The 20,539-nt window shown below is 49.0% G+C and overlaps 1 protein-coding gene and 1 long non-coding RNA gene across 2 annotated transcripts in view; one reads left to right on the forward strand and one right to left on the reverse strand.

Annotated features, from left to right (window-relative positions):
• The window catches only part of LOC142579166 (uncharacterized), a 131,250-nt gene that overhangs the window by 37,886 nt on the left and 72,825 nt on the right, over positions 1-20,539 (reverse strand). The gene's annotated exons all lie outside the window — the stretch shown is intronic.
• On the forward strand, positions 3,743-19,732 carry LOC142577642 (uncharacterized). The gene is made up of 12 exons (XM_075687119.1): positions 3,743-3,947; positions 4,534-4,613; positions 6,058-6,205; positions 7,068-7,153; positions 7,639-7,770; positions 8,261-8,354; positions 9,337-9,658; positions 10,515-10,689; positions 12,220-12,355; positions 13,549-13,853; positions 14,702-16,381; positions 16,661-19,732. Exons 1-12 carry the CDS (start codon positions 3,859-3,861, stop codon positions 18,970-18,972), a joined length of 5,559 nt encoding a protein of 1,852 aa, XP_075543234.1. The 5' UTR covers positions 3,743-3,858; the 3' UTR covers positions 18,973-19,732.

Raw genomic sequence — 20,539 nt, forward strand, 5'->3', positions numbered from 1 at the left:
TGTGTGGGCCTCAGTAGAGACTCTTTGGTCTCCTGGCAATTAGAACGCACCAGCTACGCGGCAGCCTAGGCAATGAGGCATGCCGCACAGGCAGCAGGGCGAGCACGGCGCGTACCAGCGCACGGCACCGGCGGAAAACGGCCATATTGAATTTTGCTCTAAAAAAAAAAAAAAAAACTCCTCTGGATGGATGGATCGATGGGTGGATGGATGTTATGAGCGTCCCCTTTGGAACGGGGTGGTGGGCTGCGCCACCAAGCTCTTGCTATTATTCTCCCTAATGTCCTACCTAGGCTAAACAATAAAAATAAAACACTATGAACACCCACACCCAAATTATCTGATCCCCTATTGCGAACTGTGCTTTTGTACGTTTCCGTTTTTTTGTCATTTCCCTACTTTTCTTCCACCAATCCTCTAATCGCCTCTTACTAATGCCTATTGCGGACATGTTTACTTTTCCACTGCTCTCGCTGAACTCAAGTGCTTCAAGGAGGCCAGTGGCGCCTAAATCGACCGCTGGCTAGACGTCTTCACATTGTAATAAAACATGCTCCGTCGTTTCCCTAGCTTTACCGCAGCAAGCACATTTTTCTTCTTCCTTCTTATATCTCGCTTTATAGGTGCGTGTTCTAAGGCATCCCGATCTCGCTTCGAAAAGTATAATGACCTTCCCTGTGACTTATCATAAATAGTTTCTTTCCTGATTTCGTTTTTTCCTCTTAAGCAGTTACTCATGGCAGGTTTCTTTTCCATTGCCGCCACCCATGAGATTATTTCAGACTCTCTGACTTTCCGCTTGACCTTCTTTGTTGCTGTTGCCCACCCTACAGGCTGCATACTTGCTGGTAAGCTTCCTAGTTCTTTTCCTCCACTGTGAATCAATGTTTTTCCTGTACAGATAACTGAACACTCTCCCAGCCCATTTACTTTCTTCCATATTCCTCAGTCGTTCTTCATACTCAATTTTACTGCGAGCTTCCCTCACTTCAAAACTAGTCCAGCCCATATCACCCTGCACAGCTTCATTTGTAGTCTTCCCGTGAGCGCCCAATGCGAGGCGACCCACTGACCTTTGGTTCCCGTCGAGTCCTGATTGTACCCCTGATTTAAGGCAAACAACCGAATTTCCAAAAGTAAGTCCTGGAATCATTACACCTTTCCACATACCTCGGAGGACCTCGTACCTATGGTATCCCCATAGCGCTCTGTGCTTCATTATGGCTGCATTTCTCTTCCCCTTTACTGTTATGCTTTTTTCCTGTGTTTCCATATATCCATTGCCTTCGTTTATCCATATTCCAAGGTATATATATTCTGTTACCCGAGGTATTTCTTAGCCCTGTATATCCACTGTCTGTTCACTGTTTTCATTGAATACCATAACACCTGATTTTCTAACACTAAATTTCAAACCTAGATTGTTGCCTTCCTGTCCACAGATATTAGCCAGACGTTGCAAATCACTTTGCTTGTTAGCTAGCAACACAATGTCGCCCGCATAAAATAAACCTGGGAATTGCTGCTCTATTACTGTACCCGCCTGTTTTCATTAGAGATTAAACCCGATATTACTTCCTTCTAGCGCCCTCTCCAACCTCACCATGTACATCATAAACAGCAGCCGGGAGAAAGGGCACCCCTGCCTCAGTCCCTTGTTGATATGAGCTTTCTCCTCGCTCTGTGGCTGTGCATTTAGGAATTTTCTCTTCCGCTTTCTTCCAGTTTAAATTTGTCAGCACCAGCTCCTTCTCCACTTGGGTCTCTTTCATGCTCTTTTTTTCTTCAAATACAGCGTCGTCATTGCCTTGGAAAGATTCGGCTGTTACTTTTCGGATGTAATTTATTGTCGCTTCTCCTTCCAGTCTGTTTTCATCTTCGTCTAGGATATGTTATATTGTTGTTGATCTCCTGCCTAATAATTTCATGTGATTCCAAAATATTCTAATTGCGGCCTTCTTTTTCTCACGTATTTCTGACAATCAACATTCACTTTCACCTTTTAATTTTGCTTGCACCAGTATTTGAACCATAGACTTTTTTTCCCGGTATATTTCCCATTTACTGGTTACTTCATCCTGTGGCAACTGCGCCTCTGGCGTCCGCCCCGCTAAGTTCCATGCGCTGCCGCTGCTTATTTTCGTACCATTGCGGAAGGTACAGTTTCGCTTCTCTAAAGTTGGTTCTTCATTCTATGGTTTCCACCCTGTCGACCACGGTGCCCTCGGGGGCGATGTTCAGGTGGTGTACTCACCGGGCAATCACGTGGTGCCACCTCCTCCTCTAGAAATTGTTGAAATTTATTGCAATGGAGGCATTTATTATTTATTAAATTATGTGGTTTTACATGCGAAAATCACTTTATGATTAGTGGAGGACTCCGGAAATTTTGACCATCTGGGGTTCTTTAACATGCACAGAAAACACATGTAACGCGGGTGTTCTTGCGCATTTCGCCCCCATCGATATGAGGCCGCCGTAGCCGGGATTCGATCCCGCGACCTCGTGCTCAGCAGCCCTACGCCTTGGCCACTAAGCAACCACGGCGTGTCAATGGAGGCATGTCGCGTACGATGGTAATTGTACTCGGTAAATACATATATACCCGATTACCTACTGAACATCAGCTGAGCCATGGGCTTGTGTAACACTCGGCCTGAACGGCTCAGGGAGGTAGTGGGGCGTCAGCCTGCTGCCAGAGGGCGACCCCTGGTTGGTTGGTTGCTCGCGCGTGTCCATCAAAGCCACCGTCGCACATCATCTCTAGTCTCAATTACCGACGATGTCGGTAGTTTGTAATGTCTGCTTAGACACTACCGGCGAGCCCAGTCAACTAGTGACGACCAGGTGCGGCCATGTGTACCACGAGTTGACAGCACCAGCCTTTTTGTTGCAACTATGACGTCATGTATGACGTAACAACGAAACCGAAACAAACTGCACAACAACACAACATACACCTTCACTTACAAGAAAAATAAGCAAGGAAAGAAACTTGACAACTTCATAAATACAGTCTAGGAGGTCACAAAGTCACTCAGCCATGCCTATTCAATGTGTTCGCGTACTGCCGCAGTATACTATATGAAAAGACGGGTGCAGTACAAGCAGCCTGATAATCACCGGGGTCTGAAGGTGTTTATAGCTCTGCACCGGGGCTCTAATCTATAGCCCAATTAGATCTGAAGGTGAAATTTTAAGTGTCGATAATAGTGATGATATCATGCAGTGATTATTCATATGCAATGATTCACATGCAGTGATTAGTCATATGCAATACCGTTATAATAAAGAAAATAAGGAAAGTGTGGGCGGACAACGCGCGATAACAGCTGTATGCACGTCCTAGCGTAAAACACGTAAGCATGAGACACGTATAAGCACACAAAGCTCCATTACACAGCAGAAGTGAGTACCTAAACATACGCATCCAAATTCGATTAATCAATAATATGAGCTATAAGGGCATCATGTGGTACAACGAATTAATAATTCCTTTGTTCGTGCCTGAGAAGCATGTCAAATGACCTGTTGTTGTCATCCAATGACCCCAAAGTCCGAATAAGTTTCGCATTCGGCGACATTTATTCCGACTCGCATCTCGCTGGTACGTGGCCGCCCCTAACAGGATGGATAAAACGGCAAAAGTGAAAGAAGAAAGTAAAAAAAAAATTCTGAGTGAGAAGTGAAGACAAAGAAAGCCATAAGTGCACACGCAGAGCGCGCCGCGTGACAGATCGCCTCGTTCAGCCGCCATCTGAGGTCACGGTTCCGCGTTCATCTCGCAGGATAAGCTCTTGGAGTCCGGTGCGTCGCGCTTCCAGAAAGCTTCCAGACACCGTCAGCGCGGGACCGAGCATGACGCCCCGACGGTCGCTTCTTTTCTCGACTGGTGCGGTCTTCTGCGCATTCCTGCAGCTAGTGGTCGGCCAAATGGAAGCCATGGAGTGAGTCTCACTTGTCCTGTATCCCTAGTTATGTACTTCTCAAACGCGTCTCGTGCAGTGAAGTCATCTAGTAGGTAGACTGAATCGCCTATTGAAAACCATGGATGCTTTTCAAAAGGCGATGAACGCGATTCGGGCGTCTTCTAGAGCGCCATGATGAACCATAGACCTGCTATGCTCGTGATATCACCGTAGAAAGTGAAAGCGCATGCCTGTGCTTCGAGGGACGTGTTTATCGGCACCGTATGAAGCGTGGACGAAATTAGCATAATAGCTTTAACTAAAGAGAAGATAATGGTACTACAGGCTAAATTGCAAATTACTTTTGGTGATATGCATAATATCCAAGACAGAGCAGGCGACAAAATGGCGAAAATAAGTTAGTAATTTAGTGATACTACAACCCGCCTGCCAGTCCAATACAATTCCTGCGGCCCTGGCTCCGAATGTTACAGACCCTACCTTTAGCCATCGAGTACTTCAAGGTTCTCTGCTGAACGCGCACGTGCATGCCTCGCGTTTTGCGTGCACGCGCATTTTTAGGCAGCCAGTCTAAAATAAAATTCCTAAACTTTCTTTTTACCAGTGCCAGAGATCACTTCAGGATCGTCCACGACAAGCACGATCACACTGACGTTCCCAGCAGTAGCAAGAGCTCTGATCCAGGTATGATCAACGCTTAATTTTGGGAATCTTTTGTCTGTTTATTAGACTGATGCACTCCGTCCACTGAAGCGCTAATGGAACGCTATAGGATGAATGGATATAAACTGGCGTCAGCCATTCAGTGGCGCGATTGTTCGAACGTGTGCATCTTCCTAAGCTTGTATAGTCTGAGCATCGTCTGCTCACTTCTCCGGCGCCAGAGCAGGACTCGTATATAGTTATCACTCCAGTGCGCCTCTACTTGGAAACAAGCTATGTTTAGGTACCCATGAAAAGGGTCCGAATCCACACGTGTGTGCCCTGACCATGCTCCCTGAGCTTGACAAGGGAACTGGCCAGTAAACTTGCAGCGTAGACGATTTAAAGAAAATGCAGGGTTGGTGCACGCGATCGTGCGTTGGTCATGGACTTCCTATGATGGTGTAGCAAATTCTACAGTGCATACTGTTAAAGGATAATCTTCAAGCCAAACTAAAGATGATTCTGAAGTAATTCTGGGGAAATTCAATGGGTGCCTCATCCTTGTTGTCATGCGCTGTGATGTACTTTTGTTGTCTTTAGGTTTATATGCGTATTCCTTTCTTGATAAAGAATTCAGCCGTCAGTCAGCGCTGGTGCGTGTTACTCTTCTTGTCCTTCCGTCTTTTCGCGCTGTTTCCCTGTAGATGATTACACCTCCTCTGGCTACAATCGAGTGGTGCAGGTTGGCTCTACCTCATCCAACAAACACTAAACATTGGCGTTAGCAGGCCAGCTTCTTATATATAGCACACATCGGCTCAATATAACATCGCCTAAGTGCTAGGAGCTTGAATACATGGTCGATAGCCTAACCGGCAGAAGGTATGGGAAAACATGTCAGGACGTTGCGATACTTCGGTGGCCAGTTTACCAGCGGTCTGCTTTCCGCTGGCTGCCAGGATTTTTAAAGCAAACAATCACAGGTTATTCTCACAAAAAGCGCCTCTGGCAGCAAAGGACCTTGCGTGCAGATGCTGCGTGCCGTTACTGTACTCCATTTGTTCATTGTAGATATCCATGCTGACAATTAATGTACAGCTGCAATGCTGTAATCACCATGGTGGAATCACCATGGGATACAGGGATCTTTTTCAAGTGAGCCATGCGGCATTCTTGGAAGAACTTATTGTTCTATAGATTCTTTTCGGTGGCTATGAGAGGTGCTTGGAGGACTACGGATTAGCGTTGACCCCGTGACGTCACAAGGTACACCGCAAGTTAGGCACCCTAGCGTTGGCCTTTATTAACTTTCTTCCCTTTCCGCCCTCTTTAATGATGTGGCTGTTGTCAAGAATCGATCGCGCATCTACGGGAACAGTGACCAAGTGATAAGAGTATCCGTATGATATAAAGCCACTGCAATAGAATTAATTGAAACACATTTGTTGATGCCTCTTTAGTTTTGTTGTCGTTCACCGAATAGGCCTTACTGCGGCGACATTGGTTGCTACACCATTGAGCACCACCAACGTCTCCAACGGGACACCAGGGACGGCACTGCCCCTCGGCTTCGGGCAGGATTGCTCGCACGAAAGACAGTGCAACGCACTTCTCGGTCTCGCCTGCATCAGGTGCGTTCAGTGCACCCCTATCACGGGCGTAACACCACGTGGGCTGGGCCTGCATACCGAGCACGTGCCCTCCCACCTTCCCCCTAGCCGAAAGGAATTACTGACTACGCCAGTGGCCCTCTGTTGCTATATCTCGACGAATGAGGCAACCGCCTTTGTTGCCTCTGAGTGGCTTCAACAAGGACGCAGGCTTTTATTTAAGCACAATTGCTAAGGGTGCTAGGAATTTCAAAGATTTTTCATAACGGGGTCTATGACTTCTGGATCACTGCTGATGTGTTTTTATTCCTAGTGGGCACACGCCAATATTGCAGCCGTCATACTACCTCTTATTGGACCCCGGAAGGTTATTATTGTAGCCATACAAGAACGACAAAGCCACTGCGGTTTAAAAAAACTAAATTATGGTGTTTTACATGGCAAAACCACGATCTGATTATAAGGCCCGCTGTTGTGGCGGACTCCGGAAATTTGGACCACCTGTGGTCCTTTTTGTGCACCTAAATTGTGCATTTAAATCTAAGCACCCGGGTTTTCTCGCATTTCGCGCTCCATCAAAATGCAGCCGCCGTGGCCGGGATTAGATCACGCGACCTCGTGCTTAGCAGCCCAACACCCCGCTGCGGTTCGTGAATGCGCCAATGTTATTCATTCTGGCCGGTCGCTTCACTTATCCATGGTGACGATGGCATGTTTTTTCTCCTCAATTTACTTTGCAGAGCTCTATATCTATAATATGTATGATTATTGTTCTGCGTGCTAATTTTCAAGTTAAGAAAGAGCTACCCGAGGAGAGTGCATTATATATTACATACGGCGAAGTCCGGTTTCTGGCTGAGAAAGCGTGTCTGCGCGTTCGCAGCAACGAGAACCGCCCGCCAAAGTGCACCTGCGCTTCATCGGCACCCGTCTACATTAATGAGGGTGGCGTCCAGAAGTGTGTCCGAGGTGAGAATACGGGTCTTGGGTCTATACATGCCGGTCTATGTACTAAATACGGGTCCTTAATGCCAGTCTATATACTAAAACATTTCATGCCGTATACTCGCATATCGACTCGAAAGCGTGTTAGCGGTGATTTTTAGCCCGCTTATACGGTTCTTATGACGATCCTTTTCCAGAAGAGCAAAAAAATAAGGAGCGCGACTTCGATTTTACAAACCCCCCAAATCACGACGTGCCGCTATTTAGAAAATTGGGGTGCCAGCATGCGGCAGCGTCTAACTGCATTGATTGCATTGAGTGACATTACTTATGCAGAAAGTTATAGGTTACGAGATTTTCGTCTCAAATGCAGTTAATTCGTTCGTTCTGAATGACTTAATCTGCGCCTTCGCGGTACCGAAGACAAATGTCATTCTTTCGCTTACAGTACTAGTCACGTTTCTATGTTTTAATTCTATGGCCTTTATGCGCGCGCTTGAACGTTGCAGCCAAAAACCTCAACGAAGCGTGCGTCAGCAACCAGGAGTGCAGCTTCGACAACCCTAACGTGCAGTGCATCAACTCCTTCTGCAACTGCTCGCACCCATTCCAGTTGACGGCAGCGAGGCACTGCCTGTTGCGTGAGTGTCCTTCCGTGGTGTTCGCGGCACGAGCTAATTAGGCAGGGTGGTCGACGCATCCTTCTGCGTACCACCGGGTCATCATCGGTATTGAAGCTTCCAAAAATGAATAGCCTTAATAGGATAAAGGAGGCGTTGTAAAGTAATTGCATGGTATTGCATGTGACAAGTCGTTTATCGATTTTAATTGGTTTCGCAAAATTTTCTGGTGGATGTTTTATGGCGTACCGTGGTTACAAATTTAGTCGAAAGTTCTGAGTCCAGTATGACGTAATCTGAATAGTATTATTCACCATATATAGTCAACGGCCCGCAAGCCACAGTCCGGCACGGCATGCGCGAGGAAAGTGATCGCGTTTCCTTTCGGGGCCATTACGCGTCATTTAAAGATTTACTTACGAGCGTATGCTTGCTGGCGCCGTTTCTGCCGTTGAATTACACTTTGAGGTGTTTTGAGTATTGCACTGCAACTGGGCACATATCGTTACAGCTTCAAATCAAGGAGGTGACATCTTCACCATCGCCCTTAGCATGATGCTGGCCTTGGCATTGCTGCTCCTTGTTGCTGGCTACGCGTATCAAAAGTAAGCATGAAATTCAGCATGTTTCAGACTTCCACACAGAGTTCACTACTCAGATCCTCCAAACAATCAGTTTGTGGAAGCTTACTGATGCTTGCTCGCGTGCTCGCTGATGGGTAGTTTAGGTAGCTTGCATTTGCAGTTTACGTTAGAAGAAAGAAACCCGCAATCATGTCTATAATTCCGCTGCACAGCACAACCACGGTGTGCGTGTGCCCTTGAGCGAGAGGTTCGATGCATATGTAGCTATACATAAACAAGCTCTTTTACGTTGCCACGAGTTTCGCGTTTCGCAGTTATTGTGGGCCATCGTAAGAGACCTAAGTCTGGCAAACCTGGATCTTGTTCAAGGTCTTTAGTTCACATATAGCACCTGGGCTTCATGCTACACTCCAATTGTACACCTCAGAGTTGTCAAGCTATGCTTGGCAACTCTGCGGGCTAAGCTAAGTGGTTTTGTGTTTTACGTTCCACATGCGCAAACTTCATCTGCCTGCATATATATGGTATAATATAGTACGCGGCGTTATGAACAAAGATATATATCGGAGCTTCCGGACCCCTTTCTGTGATGTTTCGTCACAAGGCAGCTCTGCACCGTTGCTTCATTTAGCTAGCGTATACTTCACGTGCACACGCTGTATAGTCGGCGATTAAACTGGCTCGAACGGCGGGAGCATACGAAAACTGCGAGAGTGGACTGCGAAGTGTTTAATATTTAATGTTGCCAAGAAAAATAAGCGTGTCTTTCTTGCAGTCAGTAGAAGGGTACGTTATTCGATGCCTTCAAGTATCTAACACGCCTGTTGTCTCGACAACGCGTAAACCAAATCTATTTACAAAGGGTGGTCTATATGCTGCGAAGTAATAGGGTTGACAGGCACGTGATTCCACTATGGCGGGACACGTGCTTGCCCTCTCTAAACCTTTAGCTGCTACTCCGAAGGTGCAAAACCGAACGCACACGAGTTCGCGACGCCTGCAGGATGGTGCGCGAGCGTGCCGGTTCCAGCAGCAGCGCCAGCACCAGTAGCGGCAGCCGCCGCTCGAAGCGCAAACGGAAGCGCGACGCAGAAGCTTCGGCCACGTCTTCAACGGCTTGCATTCTGACCAAAGACAGGCCCTGGCCGGACGTCGACAGCGAGGGGGAGTACTCGGCGGGGGACGATGAAGGCAGCGAGGAACACGGCGAATCGAGGCGACAGGCACGCGTCGTACAGCGTGGCTCGTACTTGCGGGAGCACTCGTTGGTGCCACCTCGTCATCCGCCCCGTTACATCAGTCAGCAGGCTGCCAAGGGTCGCAAGGTGCGTTTCGCGCGCACACGCGCCAGGGCGACCGGTTGCGCTTGTTTGGATCTGAGCTTTTCTTGCATGGCAGCGCCAGGTATAGGTACAGCTTGTGCAAGCCGTAACTTCATCACCTGTCACCCTGTTATAGAGGGTGTCTTTTTCTTAGCTACGCCAAACAATAATAATAAAAAAAACTTGCCTCTGGCAGACAACGCATTTCTAAACCTTGAGCTAACTTACTCGATGAAGGCGATCATTACTTATATGCGAAATGAAAATTCGTAATTGAATAATAATCATAATTACACTAATTTACTTTTTAATGAAATATATTATGGCACATATAATCTACGAATTATAGCTAGTGAGTGAGGCATATCCATTGACTATCCATAGAGGGCATTTTTTCCCGACTTATTCGAAGTAGTAGCTTAGCGCGAATAAAACCACGGACACAAGACAGACAGACAAGGACAAGCGCTGCCTACGCGCTTATGCAGAACGTACGCACTTATGCAGAACGTAGCACGTAGGTCAATTAGGAACCGCTGCTGCTGCCGCGGTTCCTCACTCCAACGTTTTGGCAGCGAGTTTCCGCGGTGATCGAGTGAGATGTGTTCATGTTTGCTAGTGCGCGCGCGATACCATGATTTTTAATTTAGTGAGTATCCCACGTTTACACGTTTATACGGCCGATATATCTACTGCCCTTACTTCGTATAGCTGTCCACTAATTTGCTATCGCAATCGATGCTTCGGCTTTCGGGCGAAACTGCGACTTTTTTTTTTACGTTACTTTGTCACATATTATGGGTGGCCAGATTTCGTAGAACGTAGTACCTGTGCGCACTCGTTTGCTGGGTGGTTGCAGGTGGCGGGTTTGCCGACGGTACAAGAGGCGGAGAGTTCCTCCTCCGAGGGTGACGAACAGCTGCACTCCAGCAGCAGCTCCGTCGCAGACAAGCCGGAAAGAGATTCACGAGCCACGCCGCTGTATCGGACATGCAAGGGACGACACCTGCCCATCCTGGCGGAGCGAAAGACAGGTAGGCCTTTGCTCTTACGCGGCGTTTCGCACATATATACCGTTATGGGACGCTGAAATGTTTACCTTTTCGTATACTATTCCCGTATGAAAAAAATATTCTTATCCAACAGAGAGTATCATAAAGCTAATAAGGAAACCCATACGGGTTCCTCAGAAAGAACAAAAGCTTAAAAACAATTCACCGACATTTACGATACTCCCTAATGCTAAATGTGAGCGCCGACCTATACGTGTTTCCATTTCGCGATATACTGGCTGGCGCAGACAATCTGTCTCGTGCGACACGTTGAAAACGGTGCGAAGTGTGGCGTGACTACCTAGCTAATCGGGAGACAGCCCGTGGGGTACGCGTGGGCGCGATTCACAGCAGCCGCCGCAAAAATACCTCCGTTAATGCGGCGCCTTGCTTTCATATATAGTACCTTTGGACGAGCTCGTGCCATGCCATCGGTGAACAGACGACGCATGCTACTCTGGCGCCATCTCGTAGCCATCGTCGCCGCAGAACGGCACTACTGCTGTTCTCACGCTTTTTTCGCCATACCCTCCTCCTCCACTTTTCGCCTCATGCTCTCACTGTAGCCTCCTCCTCCGCTTTCCTCCTCGCGCTCTCTTCGCCTTTCATCCCCCGCTGCGGTTCCGCGTTCGCACTTTCATCCTTTGCTCTGCTCGTTCGCTCGGTCACGCCGCCGACGCTCAACGCAGTAAACGGGGGCTTAAGAGTAGCGCTCTAAAATTCACCTTTGTCCAGGCACAGCACCAACGCCTTTCGGTGTGGTTGCTATACCATCTGAGTTAACCAGGTGTCTAGGAAATCGCAGAGAGGCCGAATTAATCGACAACTCGCAGCTCAAGGAGACGGAATTCGGCAATCATACGCACACCTGGTTTGCCATGTACCGTTCACGTTTACGGAATATCGGAGCGCCAGCAGGTAGGGCAGCATGGTGAACCGGTATATGGCTAGCCAAATACAATAACACTAAGGTAACAGTGCCGGTAGCGGCATCTCGCTACGCCCTGTAGTGATTGTTGCCCGGTCCACGCGTTGACACGATCAGCTATGTAGAACATCTAGACAGCAAGGAGATAACGCAAGGTGCTCGCGGGCCGGACCAGCGGCGAGCTCAGAGATTTGTACCAATTTGGACACTCGCACGGTAAACATAACATTACCCTCATTTATATTTTGCAATTTTACAAATTTGGTGCAGCTAAAGAAAAACACACTGTATTTGTGTATGTGTGTGTGTGTCTAACCTAACACTAACCTAATTTAACCTAACCTCGTATGTGTGTGGGCAGCCACTTACGAAAAAGTATTGAAGGAGTTGTTATAAAAAAAGAACAACGTAACAGAAAAATTCTCAATAATCTCAGAAATCCGACAGCAATTTCTAAGTGTAAATCGAGCTTTATGCTTCTGCAGCGCAGCACCTTTATCCCGAAAAATGCTACAATGATCCGGAATCTATTGGTCAGTGTGTGCCTGCGAGCAATGCATTAACACACCAGAATTAATTTTTAGGTGTCGAGCTCGGCTACGATGAACCCGACTGCAGCAGCTCATCCCCAATGCACATGCTTCGACCGAAGGACGAGCAGATGCAGAGGGTCCTCGACAAGCAGCAGGTCGTGGTGACCATTGAAACGCACGAACGGAGGTAGGTACGCTAAACGTACTCGATCCTGAGGTACACACACACACACACATACAAAAAAAAGAAGCTATATATCTTCTTCACACTGCCACGCAAGGGATCATGATGTTAACTGTGATGTAGAGATGCATGAAGACTGCGTATCCAGTGTCTTTTTTGAACTGGAAGCCCCATACTTTCATTAAAGTTCAGCTTAGTCATATATGCACTGGAGGATAGCGAAGCACAGAAGTTACTTTGCTTTGTTAATACCATTAGCTGTGCATCAGGTTTCCCGACCGACTCTGCGCATACTCCAGCGCGTAGACAAACTTTCGGATGAAATATGCATACTATGACAGCACATATCGCTGATGATATTGCCTTGCTTAGTAACTCAGGGGACCAACTGCAATGCATGCTCACTGACTTGGAGAGGCAAAGCCGAAGGGTGGGTCTAAAAATTAATCTGCAGAAAACTAAAGTAATGTTTAACAGTCTCGGAACAGAACAGCAGTTTACGATAGGTAGTGAGGCACTGGTAGTGGTAAGGGAATACATCTACTTAGGACAGGCAGTGACTGCGGATCCGGATCATGAGACTGGAATAATCAGAAGAATAAGAATGGGCTGGGCTGCGTTTGGCAGGCAATCTCAGATCATGAACAGCAGGTTGCCATTATCCCTCAAAAGAAAAGTTTATAACAGCTGTGTCTTACCAGTACTCACGTACGGGGCAGAAACCTGGAGGCTTACGAGAAGGGTTCTACTTAAATTGAGGATGACGCAACGAGCCATGGAAAGAAGGATGATAGGTGTAACGTTAAGGGATAAGAAAAAAGCAGATTGGGCGAGGGAACAAACGCGAGTTAATGATATCTTAGTTGAAATCAAGAAAAAGAAATGGGCATTAGCAGGACACATAATGAGGAGGGAAGATAACCGACGGCCACTAAGAATTACAGTATGGATTCCAAGGGAAGGGAAGCGTAGCAGAGGGCGGCAGAAAGTTAGGTGGGCGGATGAGATTAAGAAGTTTGCAGGGACAACATGGCGAGCATTAGTACATGACCATGGTAGTTGGAGAAGTGTGGGAGAGGCCTTAGCCCTGCAGTGGGCGTAACCAGGCTGATGATGATGATGATGATGATGATGATGACAGCACAAGGAAGGGCCGAAGGCTCTCAGACGTATCCTGCTGTGCTGTGGCTTCGCAGATCCCTCGGAACCGCCCCAAGCCCTCCACCCATAGTGTCGCTGCGGAGGCGAGAGCTTCCTCCGTCGGAGTCCACGGACGACTCATTCATGAAGGACCTCAAGCGCCGCCTCAGTCTCAGGGCTCGGTTCAGCGACGACCTCTGCGGATTGACGCCGGTGACGCGTTCGGTGTCCGCTGAACCAATACCTGTCGCGGCTGGTGCCGTTCAGTGCGACGCCTCTCAAGGCACTCCAGCAGAAGCTGGTCCACAGAAGGTGGAGACGGTCGCCAAGGCGCTGCGGGACGCCGAACCGCCGACTACTGGTGACATATTTGTCATGACTGAAAGCGCGGTTCTTGTGGATACGAAGAGGTTGGCTTTGGGGGATTTGCTAAGACCGACATGAAAGCGGACCTAACAGAATGGCGTAGGGCTAGCGCGCACGGCCGCATGTCAGCTGGAGGCGGAGAGAGAGAGTAAAACATCTTTATTAATAATATTTGAATGGCGAGAGCAGTGTGGGAGGAACCCTCAGTCCAGGGTCCCTAAGATGATTCCGGCGATGTTTCGAGCCCGTTGTATCACAGCTCGGAGGCCCTCGGGAGGTCCGTCGCGGAGGGCATCGTCCCACAGCCCGTTGTTGCGCAGGGGCTAAAGGAGCGGAGGAACCGGGCGCAAAGACAAGACATCTTATGCTATTAGCACTCTTCGCCTACTTCAGGCATTTTTGAATCTATCTATCTATCTATCTATCTATCTATCTATCTATCTATCTATCTATCTATCTATCTATCTATCTATCTATCTATCTATCTATCTATCTATCTATCTATCTATCTATCTATCTATCTATCTATCTATCTATCTAATTAATACTTCTCGAATATTATAATTAGATGAAAGGTGTCAATGAGAACATTGTAGAGCGACATGGAAAACTCCCGATACAGCTTTCTATTACTCAATACGTGCTACATAAAAGTGTTTTTCCGAGCGTGAAAGAAGTCCTAAAATGCACGCAAAATTGTTCCCCGCCTAAATGCATACCGCATTTTGTAAAGATACCTAAGACAAGTCGCAATATAGTTATCGCACACAGGCATACGCACATCTATTCAGCTGTAGCACTTTCTTTACGTATGAAGCTTTAATGAGTCATTCATTCACCCAGGAGTGACATTCGGCACCAGTGTTCCTGTTCACGGGTTCACCGTGTCAACCAAACCAGCAAAAAAGCAGATTGCGGACATCGAGCACCGGGATGAAGGACCGGAGAAGGCGATAGAAAAGGTTGCGGCCACTGACAATACCTCGCAGTTGGGCCGGGAACGTCGCACTGAAAAAAGCCAGCCTCCATTGCAGTTGGCCGATAAGAAAGACCACTTCAGCACAATGCCGCACAGAAGCTCGTTGAACGCGGGCAGGCACAACGCGAAGAGGAGACGCGCATCCTCGCCACCTGTTTTGAGAAGTTCCGGCGGTGAGGGCAGAGCAGAGCCAAACAAGACGAAAACAGTGTTGCTTCCACCCGCTGCACAAGCCGATAAGGCCGAGAGCAACGTGACTCGGCAAAGTCGGGTACCAGTCACAGTTGTCGCGGCCGGCACGAATTTCGAGAAAAGGGAAAATGAAGAGCAAATGCAGTGGCCGGAACCGAACACTGCTAGCGTGCTGACCGAGTTGGATGCTGCAAAACAACTGCTGCCTGTTCCCAAGGGTACGAATGCTTGTATGCGATCACCGCAAATCGCTGACTGTAAGACACCTAGTCAAAAAGAAAGGCTGAAAGACGAGCTTGTCGACGCTGGCGCAGGAAAATTGCAGCAGAAGCAAAGTGACCACCTCAATATCGAAGAAGTCGGCGAATTGGCTCGCCTACTTTCTAGGCTGATAAGAAAACACGAACATTTAGAGCGTACTTCGTCAGCCGAAGACAGCGCGAACAGCGCTCCCCAGCGGCCGCTCAAGCGCAAGCGGGACAGGGCGAAACGTTCTCGCGGCGCCTACGATGCGATGAAAAAGGGCTGCAGGGCCACAGAACCCACTGAAGAGAGTTCTGTGGGAAGCTCCCTTCAACATTTCGCTGAAGTCATCATCGGCAAAGTTAATCAGCAGTCAGTAACTCAGAAATCGGGTTTGCCAGTTCAGCCTGACGTCAGCACGGCGAAACTTTCGCTGGAACCGACCACTCAGCACAAACTGCTTAGCATGGAGGAATTTGTGCGCAAGACAGCACAGCCGGAGGCACCAGAGCTGATAGAGGCAGTGTCTGGTAAAAATATTGGTAACATGAAGCAAAATACGCCCTTAGAGGCTGACCAGCCTTCTCTGAACCAGACCACAGAAAGCACGATCAGTAAAATGAAGTCACAAGAAGAGATAACGCCTGCACAGCAGTCGTCGCTGCAGACTACAGTCATAGAGAGCAGCGCTGACGATGCAAAGTACGGCACTGACAGGATAGGTGGGAGAACACCAAAGCCGATACCAGTCAGCGTGCCTCAAGACTATCGCGGCTGGGTCCCTATAGGGGCCGCTTACGCTGCACAAAGACCGCCCAAGAGTGGGACATCTTTAGGGCTGACCGAACTGGTCGGAAATACTAGCGGAGCGAGGGACATTTCGATGACGTTCTCGGATGGCGGTGGTATCCAAAGCGTGCTCCGAAAGAAGCCCTCGGTGTCGTCCACTCCATCAGAGACTACACCATCGCTTTCAGCGCAAAAGCCGTACCAGGAGTACATGGCGAAGCAGCTTCAGCCTCCAGTGCACTTTGCCGAGAGACCATTTGCGGAAGTTCTCGCCAGCATGGAGAGCGAGATAACCAGCATGTTCAAAGATGACGCGACAAGTAAGTTGAAGTCAACTGTATATACATATATATATATGTATATATATCGCAATGCACAATAGGTGCTCGAGTCTCAAGTCAGCCTGGACCAGGCCACCGATCCATGTGCGGTCAAGAAATCGCATAGTAACTGCGACTGCATGATGGAAAAACACTTTGCCCCTTTAATTTGTCGACCGTTTAATTGTTTGCCTATGACAAAGTATTCGCGTTTGTGTCTCTTAATTTAAGGGGTTGAAAATGTTATGTGTAAATTCGTGTTCTTTTTTTTTATCTCAGCTGGCGTTCAGGGCCCCGAGATAGTGCTGGACAAGTCGCCTCCAAGCAGCGCTCCGCAAAGCTCGACCCAGTCGACCATGAATGATGAGAAGCTCGATGAAGCAGCCATCGAGAGTTCGTCAAAAGGAACCTCAGAAACGGACTCCAGTAGAGCCGTTTCCAGCGGAGACGTAGCCGAGACATCGGGCCGCGTCGCATCCACTGCAGCCCCGCCAGTCGGCAAGATCCCGGTTTCGTCCAAGGCAGTGACGACGTCGACTTCGATCGAGAGCGACGAGGCGTCCAAGGAAGCTCCTAGGGCGCTGCTCACCTGCGACTCGGACGAGGGCTCGGTGCCACCGTCCGAGTCCATGTCGCTTTCGTTCGTCTCCTCCAACTCCAGCTGCAATGCGGTGCACCGCCTAACCGATCTGGCCGACCTTCCAAGGCTGCAGCACAGTGCGGCGGCTGCGACTCACGAGACGGGTGACGGCGGCGTCGTGCTAGGCATGCCGCTACCCCGGCTGACGTCCTCGTCGGCGGCGCAGATGGAGAGCTCGCGGCAACCCGCGTCATCGTTGACGGAGTGCGGCGCTCAGGCTCAGCTACTGAAAGAGCCAGCGGGTCGTTCTGGCTGGCCTCAGTTCAGGAAGTCTAGGAGACGCGACGTCGGTCGCCGCGTGTCTACGGACCGTCCATGGACAGAGGACGTCAAGAAGGTTGTAATGCTGGGCAACAAGCACTACCTGCATCAACAAGCGGGGCGCCGTCCCATGGCCAAGTCGGCGACCACCTTTGACGAGACGCAGTGCGTGCTCTTCAAGATCGAGGACCATGTGCAGCCCGACATGACGGCTTCACCAGTGGCCCGCGATGCTCCGCACAGCACGAGCATGTCTGGCGAGCTGACTCGGGAAAGCTGCGAGTCCACACTGGAGCTGTTGCTCCGGCGGTGCACCTTTTCCTCTGGAAAGGACGCCGACACGCTGGTGTCCGAAGATAACAATTTCGAGCAGCCGCTCAGGCTGAGTGACTTGATCTTGCTGCAGCACCCGGAGGTTCGCCTCAGGAACGTTATTGTAGTCGACTTTTCCAAGACTACCGACGCGCCCTCACTAACAGCACTTTCCTCGGCCGCGGCTACGCCTGCCGAGGGTGGAACAGAGCACCAAGGCGTAGTGCTTGAAGCTCAGCCCGAGGACAAGCAGGCGCAGGACTTGATCACCAACCACAAATCCCGTGCCAATGCGCCGATGTCCGAGGAGACGCGACTGACGGCAGCTGCAGTCGGGATTTCGCGAGAGCCATTTCTCGCTGCAACTGTGGCAGGAAGTAAAGGCTCGGACGCTCTCCGGAAGCCCCAGCGTCTGAGCCTCACCAAGTCGGCAGCCAAAACCACCGACCACGAGCGCCGGCTGGAGCAAGAAAGTGCGGGTGCGAGAAGGGGGGCCGCGGAAGCAGCAGCGGCCAGGGCGACGGAGCCGAAGGTTCGTTTCGCCGCTTCGCAACACGTCGCCGCGGCTTCGCAACACGTCGTCTTTCTGCCCGATTGCGCTGTGGCCATACGTCTTCCAGGTGGCGTGATCCGGAGCGTACGTCCCGGGCAACAAGCTTTCGGCACTGCCTCGTCGCAAGACAGAGAAGCGATCAGGGCCTACCACAGGAGTCGGCAGCTTCTGCTGGCCACGGCCCTCGACGAACCCAGCTTCGAGTCCATCTACAACGCCATCTTGCAGCCGCCGCCCCGAGTGACCGCCGCTCTGGAGCCCATTGCGCCGGGAGACGTTCCGAGCCCTGCAAGGGCGACACGGGCAGTCTCGTTCGACGACTCGCTTACCACAGTTGTGCACCTGGAGCCGCCACCAGAGTCGTTAACGTACGACGTCGCCGACGCGACGGCGGGGTCCGAGCCAGAGGCGCCTTCGCAGTGGCGCAAGGCGAGGCGCCGCTCTAGCCTCTGCCGCTCCTTGTCGGGCTCGCGTCTGCAGGCGCCACCGGCGAGCCCCGGCATCGAAGGTGCCAAAGTCGCGTGCGGCACAGCCCGCAAGACGAAGAGGTTCGGCGGCTCTGGCCAGCTGGCCCTTGCGCTTGCTCGCCCTGGTGCCGCCAAGGACGCTGGCGCGGAAGGCGCGTTCCCACCAGGCGGCGGCAGCGGTAGGCGCGACACCCCGACTCCGCTGATGTCGCCTTTCTATTCGTTCGAGGACACCGGCTCCGAGCTATCCTTCCTGCCGGAGTCGAGCAATTTCGACAGGTCAGGGTCGGCCGCGGCATCGCAGCGCAGCGACGACCACAAGCATTGCGACGAAGCCCATGCCCCGCGGCCTACATGAACCGCGCCTGTGCGCTGCCAATCGGCAGGATATGTTCTGGCTGCATTCAATTACGCGTAGTAATAAATGCTCTGAGAAAAGCGAGTGCTAGCACAACTGGGCAAGAGCTGTATGTCTCCAATGAAGTCGGAGATCCGTGCCCCTCCAAGTCAGTGCAACCCGTACATTATACAATTTAGATCTTCACCTATACGTTCACCTTCTTATATATAGCAAGCTCATCAAGGGTCAATTGTTTGTATTACGTTCTAATACCTTCGTGGGCATATAAGACTTGACTTTTTAGAGATATGCAGCCCAAATAGCGCAAACTTTTCGTATGGGCCCGTATGGTGTCCTTCGACCATGTGTAGAGAGTATATTGTATTCACTGTCTTATGATGCGTTCTTCTAACCAAATTCTCAGCGAAACACATCGGAATGAATTATTTGATACAATAAAGCAAATCTCGGATGACGCCATTCGACCAATGAAATTTCTATGGCAAACGCTCAGAGTCACGTGACTTCTGAACTCGTTTATAAATTATCGGGACCTTGTATAAATAAAACGTATATAAGATTTGGAATTAACCGCATTAGCCGTATAACGTCTCCTGTATATCTTTAAGCGTGTAGTAATCACGAAAATCGTACGATTCCTTTAATAGTTATTTATCATGTAACTGTTTCTACTAATAGTACCAGTGTTGCTATGTTAATGATTTGTCGTTAAATTTAGCTATATCGTTTTTCTTAAAAGCGAAAGTAAGGCAGTGTAAGGTAGACATCTTGAAATAATTGTTTTTTATTTGAATTTGAATTGAATTGAATTTTGAAATCAAGCAATGAAATTATTGTTGTGAAATAACTGTTTTTTTGTAACTTAACCTCGAGAAAAGAATGTTGTAGGAAAAGATTGGGTAGACGAACGATAATTTTATAGCCAATAGTCTCTATAAAAAGAGGTCTATTCTTACGTTAGTGTACATTATTTTATTTTATAATTTTACAAAAGGTCGAAAAAACAAAAGGTTATTTTTTCCACGCAGTCAGCCCATGTGGCTAACAATGACCTTGCGTACCATTGAGAGCAGAGGAACTGGGGAAATTATCAAGGTTTCCTGAACGCCTTTCTTTGTATAATAGACTCCTTGACTGATTTCATTCCAATTTCACTACATTGAACTTTGCCTCATACCTAGTGATGCAAGTTGGGGTTAACAAGGTTTCACGGAAGTTCATTGCAGCTTGGCACACATCTATAGTTTCGTATACCCAGTTATGCAAGTTGAGATGAGCTAGGTTGATTGAAGAGAAGCAGATGCCCGTGGCACCTATGCAGTGACCGAAGTTCACGTCATTGAATCCGGCACTAGCCGGATTTCATCAATTAAGTGATGTAAGTTTGGCGGAGCCAGTTTTGCTTAAGAAAAGTACATGAAAACTGCAACTTTTTCAGTTACAATGATTCCGATTATAGCCGTTCAATAAATTGCGGCACATACCTAGTTTCGGCTACGCATTTGAAGTGAGGTTACATTGACTTTATGAGAAATCTACACATAATCAGTGACATATACCCAAT

Source organism: Dermacentor variabilis, chromosome 4, assembly GCF_050947875.1.
Source record: "Dermacentor variabilis isolate Ectoservices chromosome 4, ASM5094787v1, whole genome shotgun sequence".
NCBI lineage: Eukaryota > Metazoa > Arthropoda > Arachnida > Ixodida > Ixodidae > Dermacentor > Dermacentor variabilis.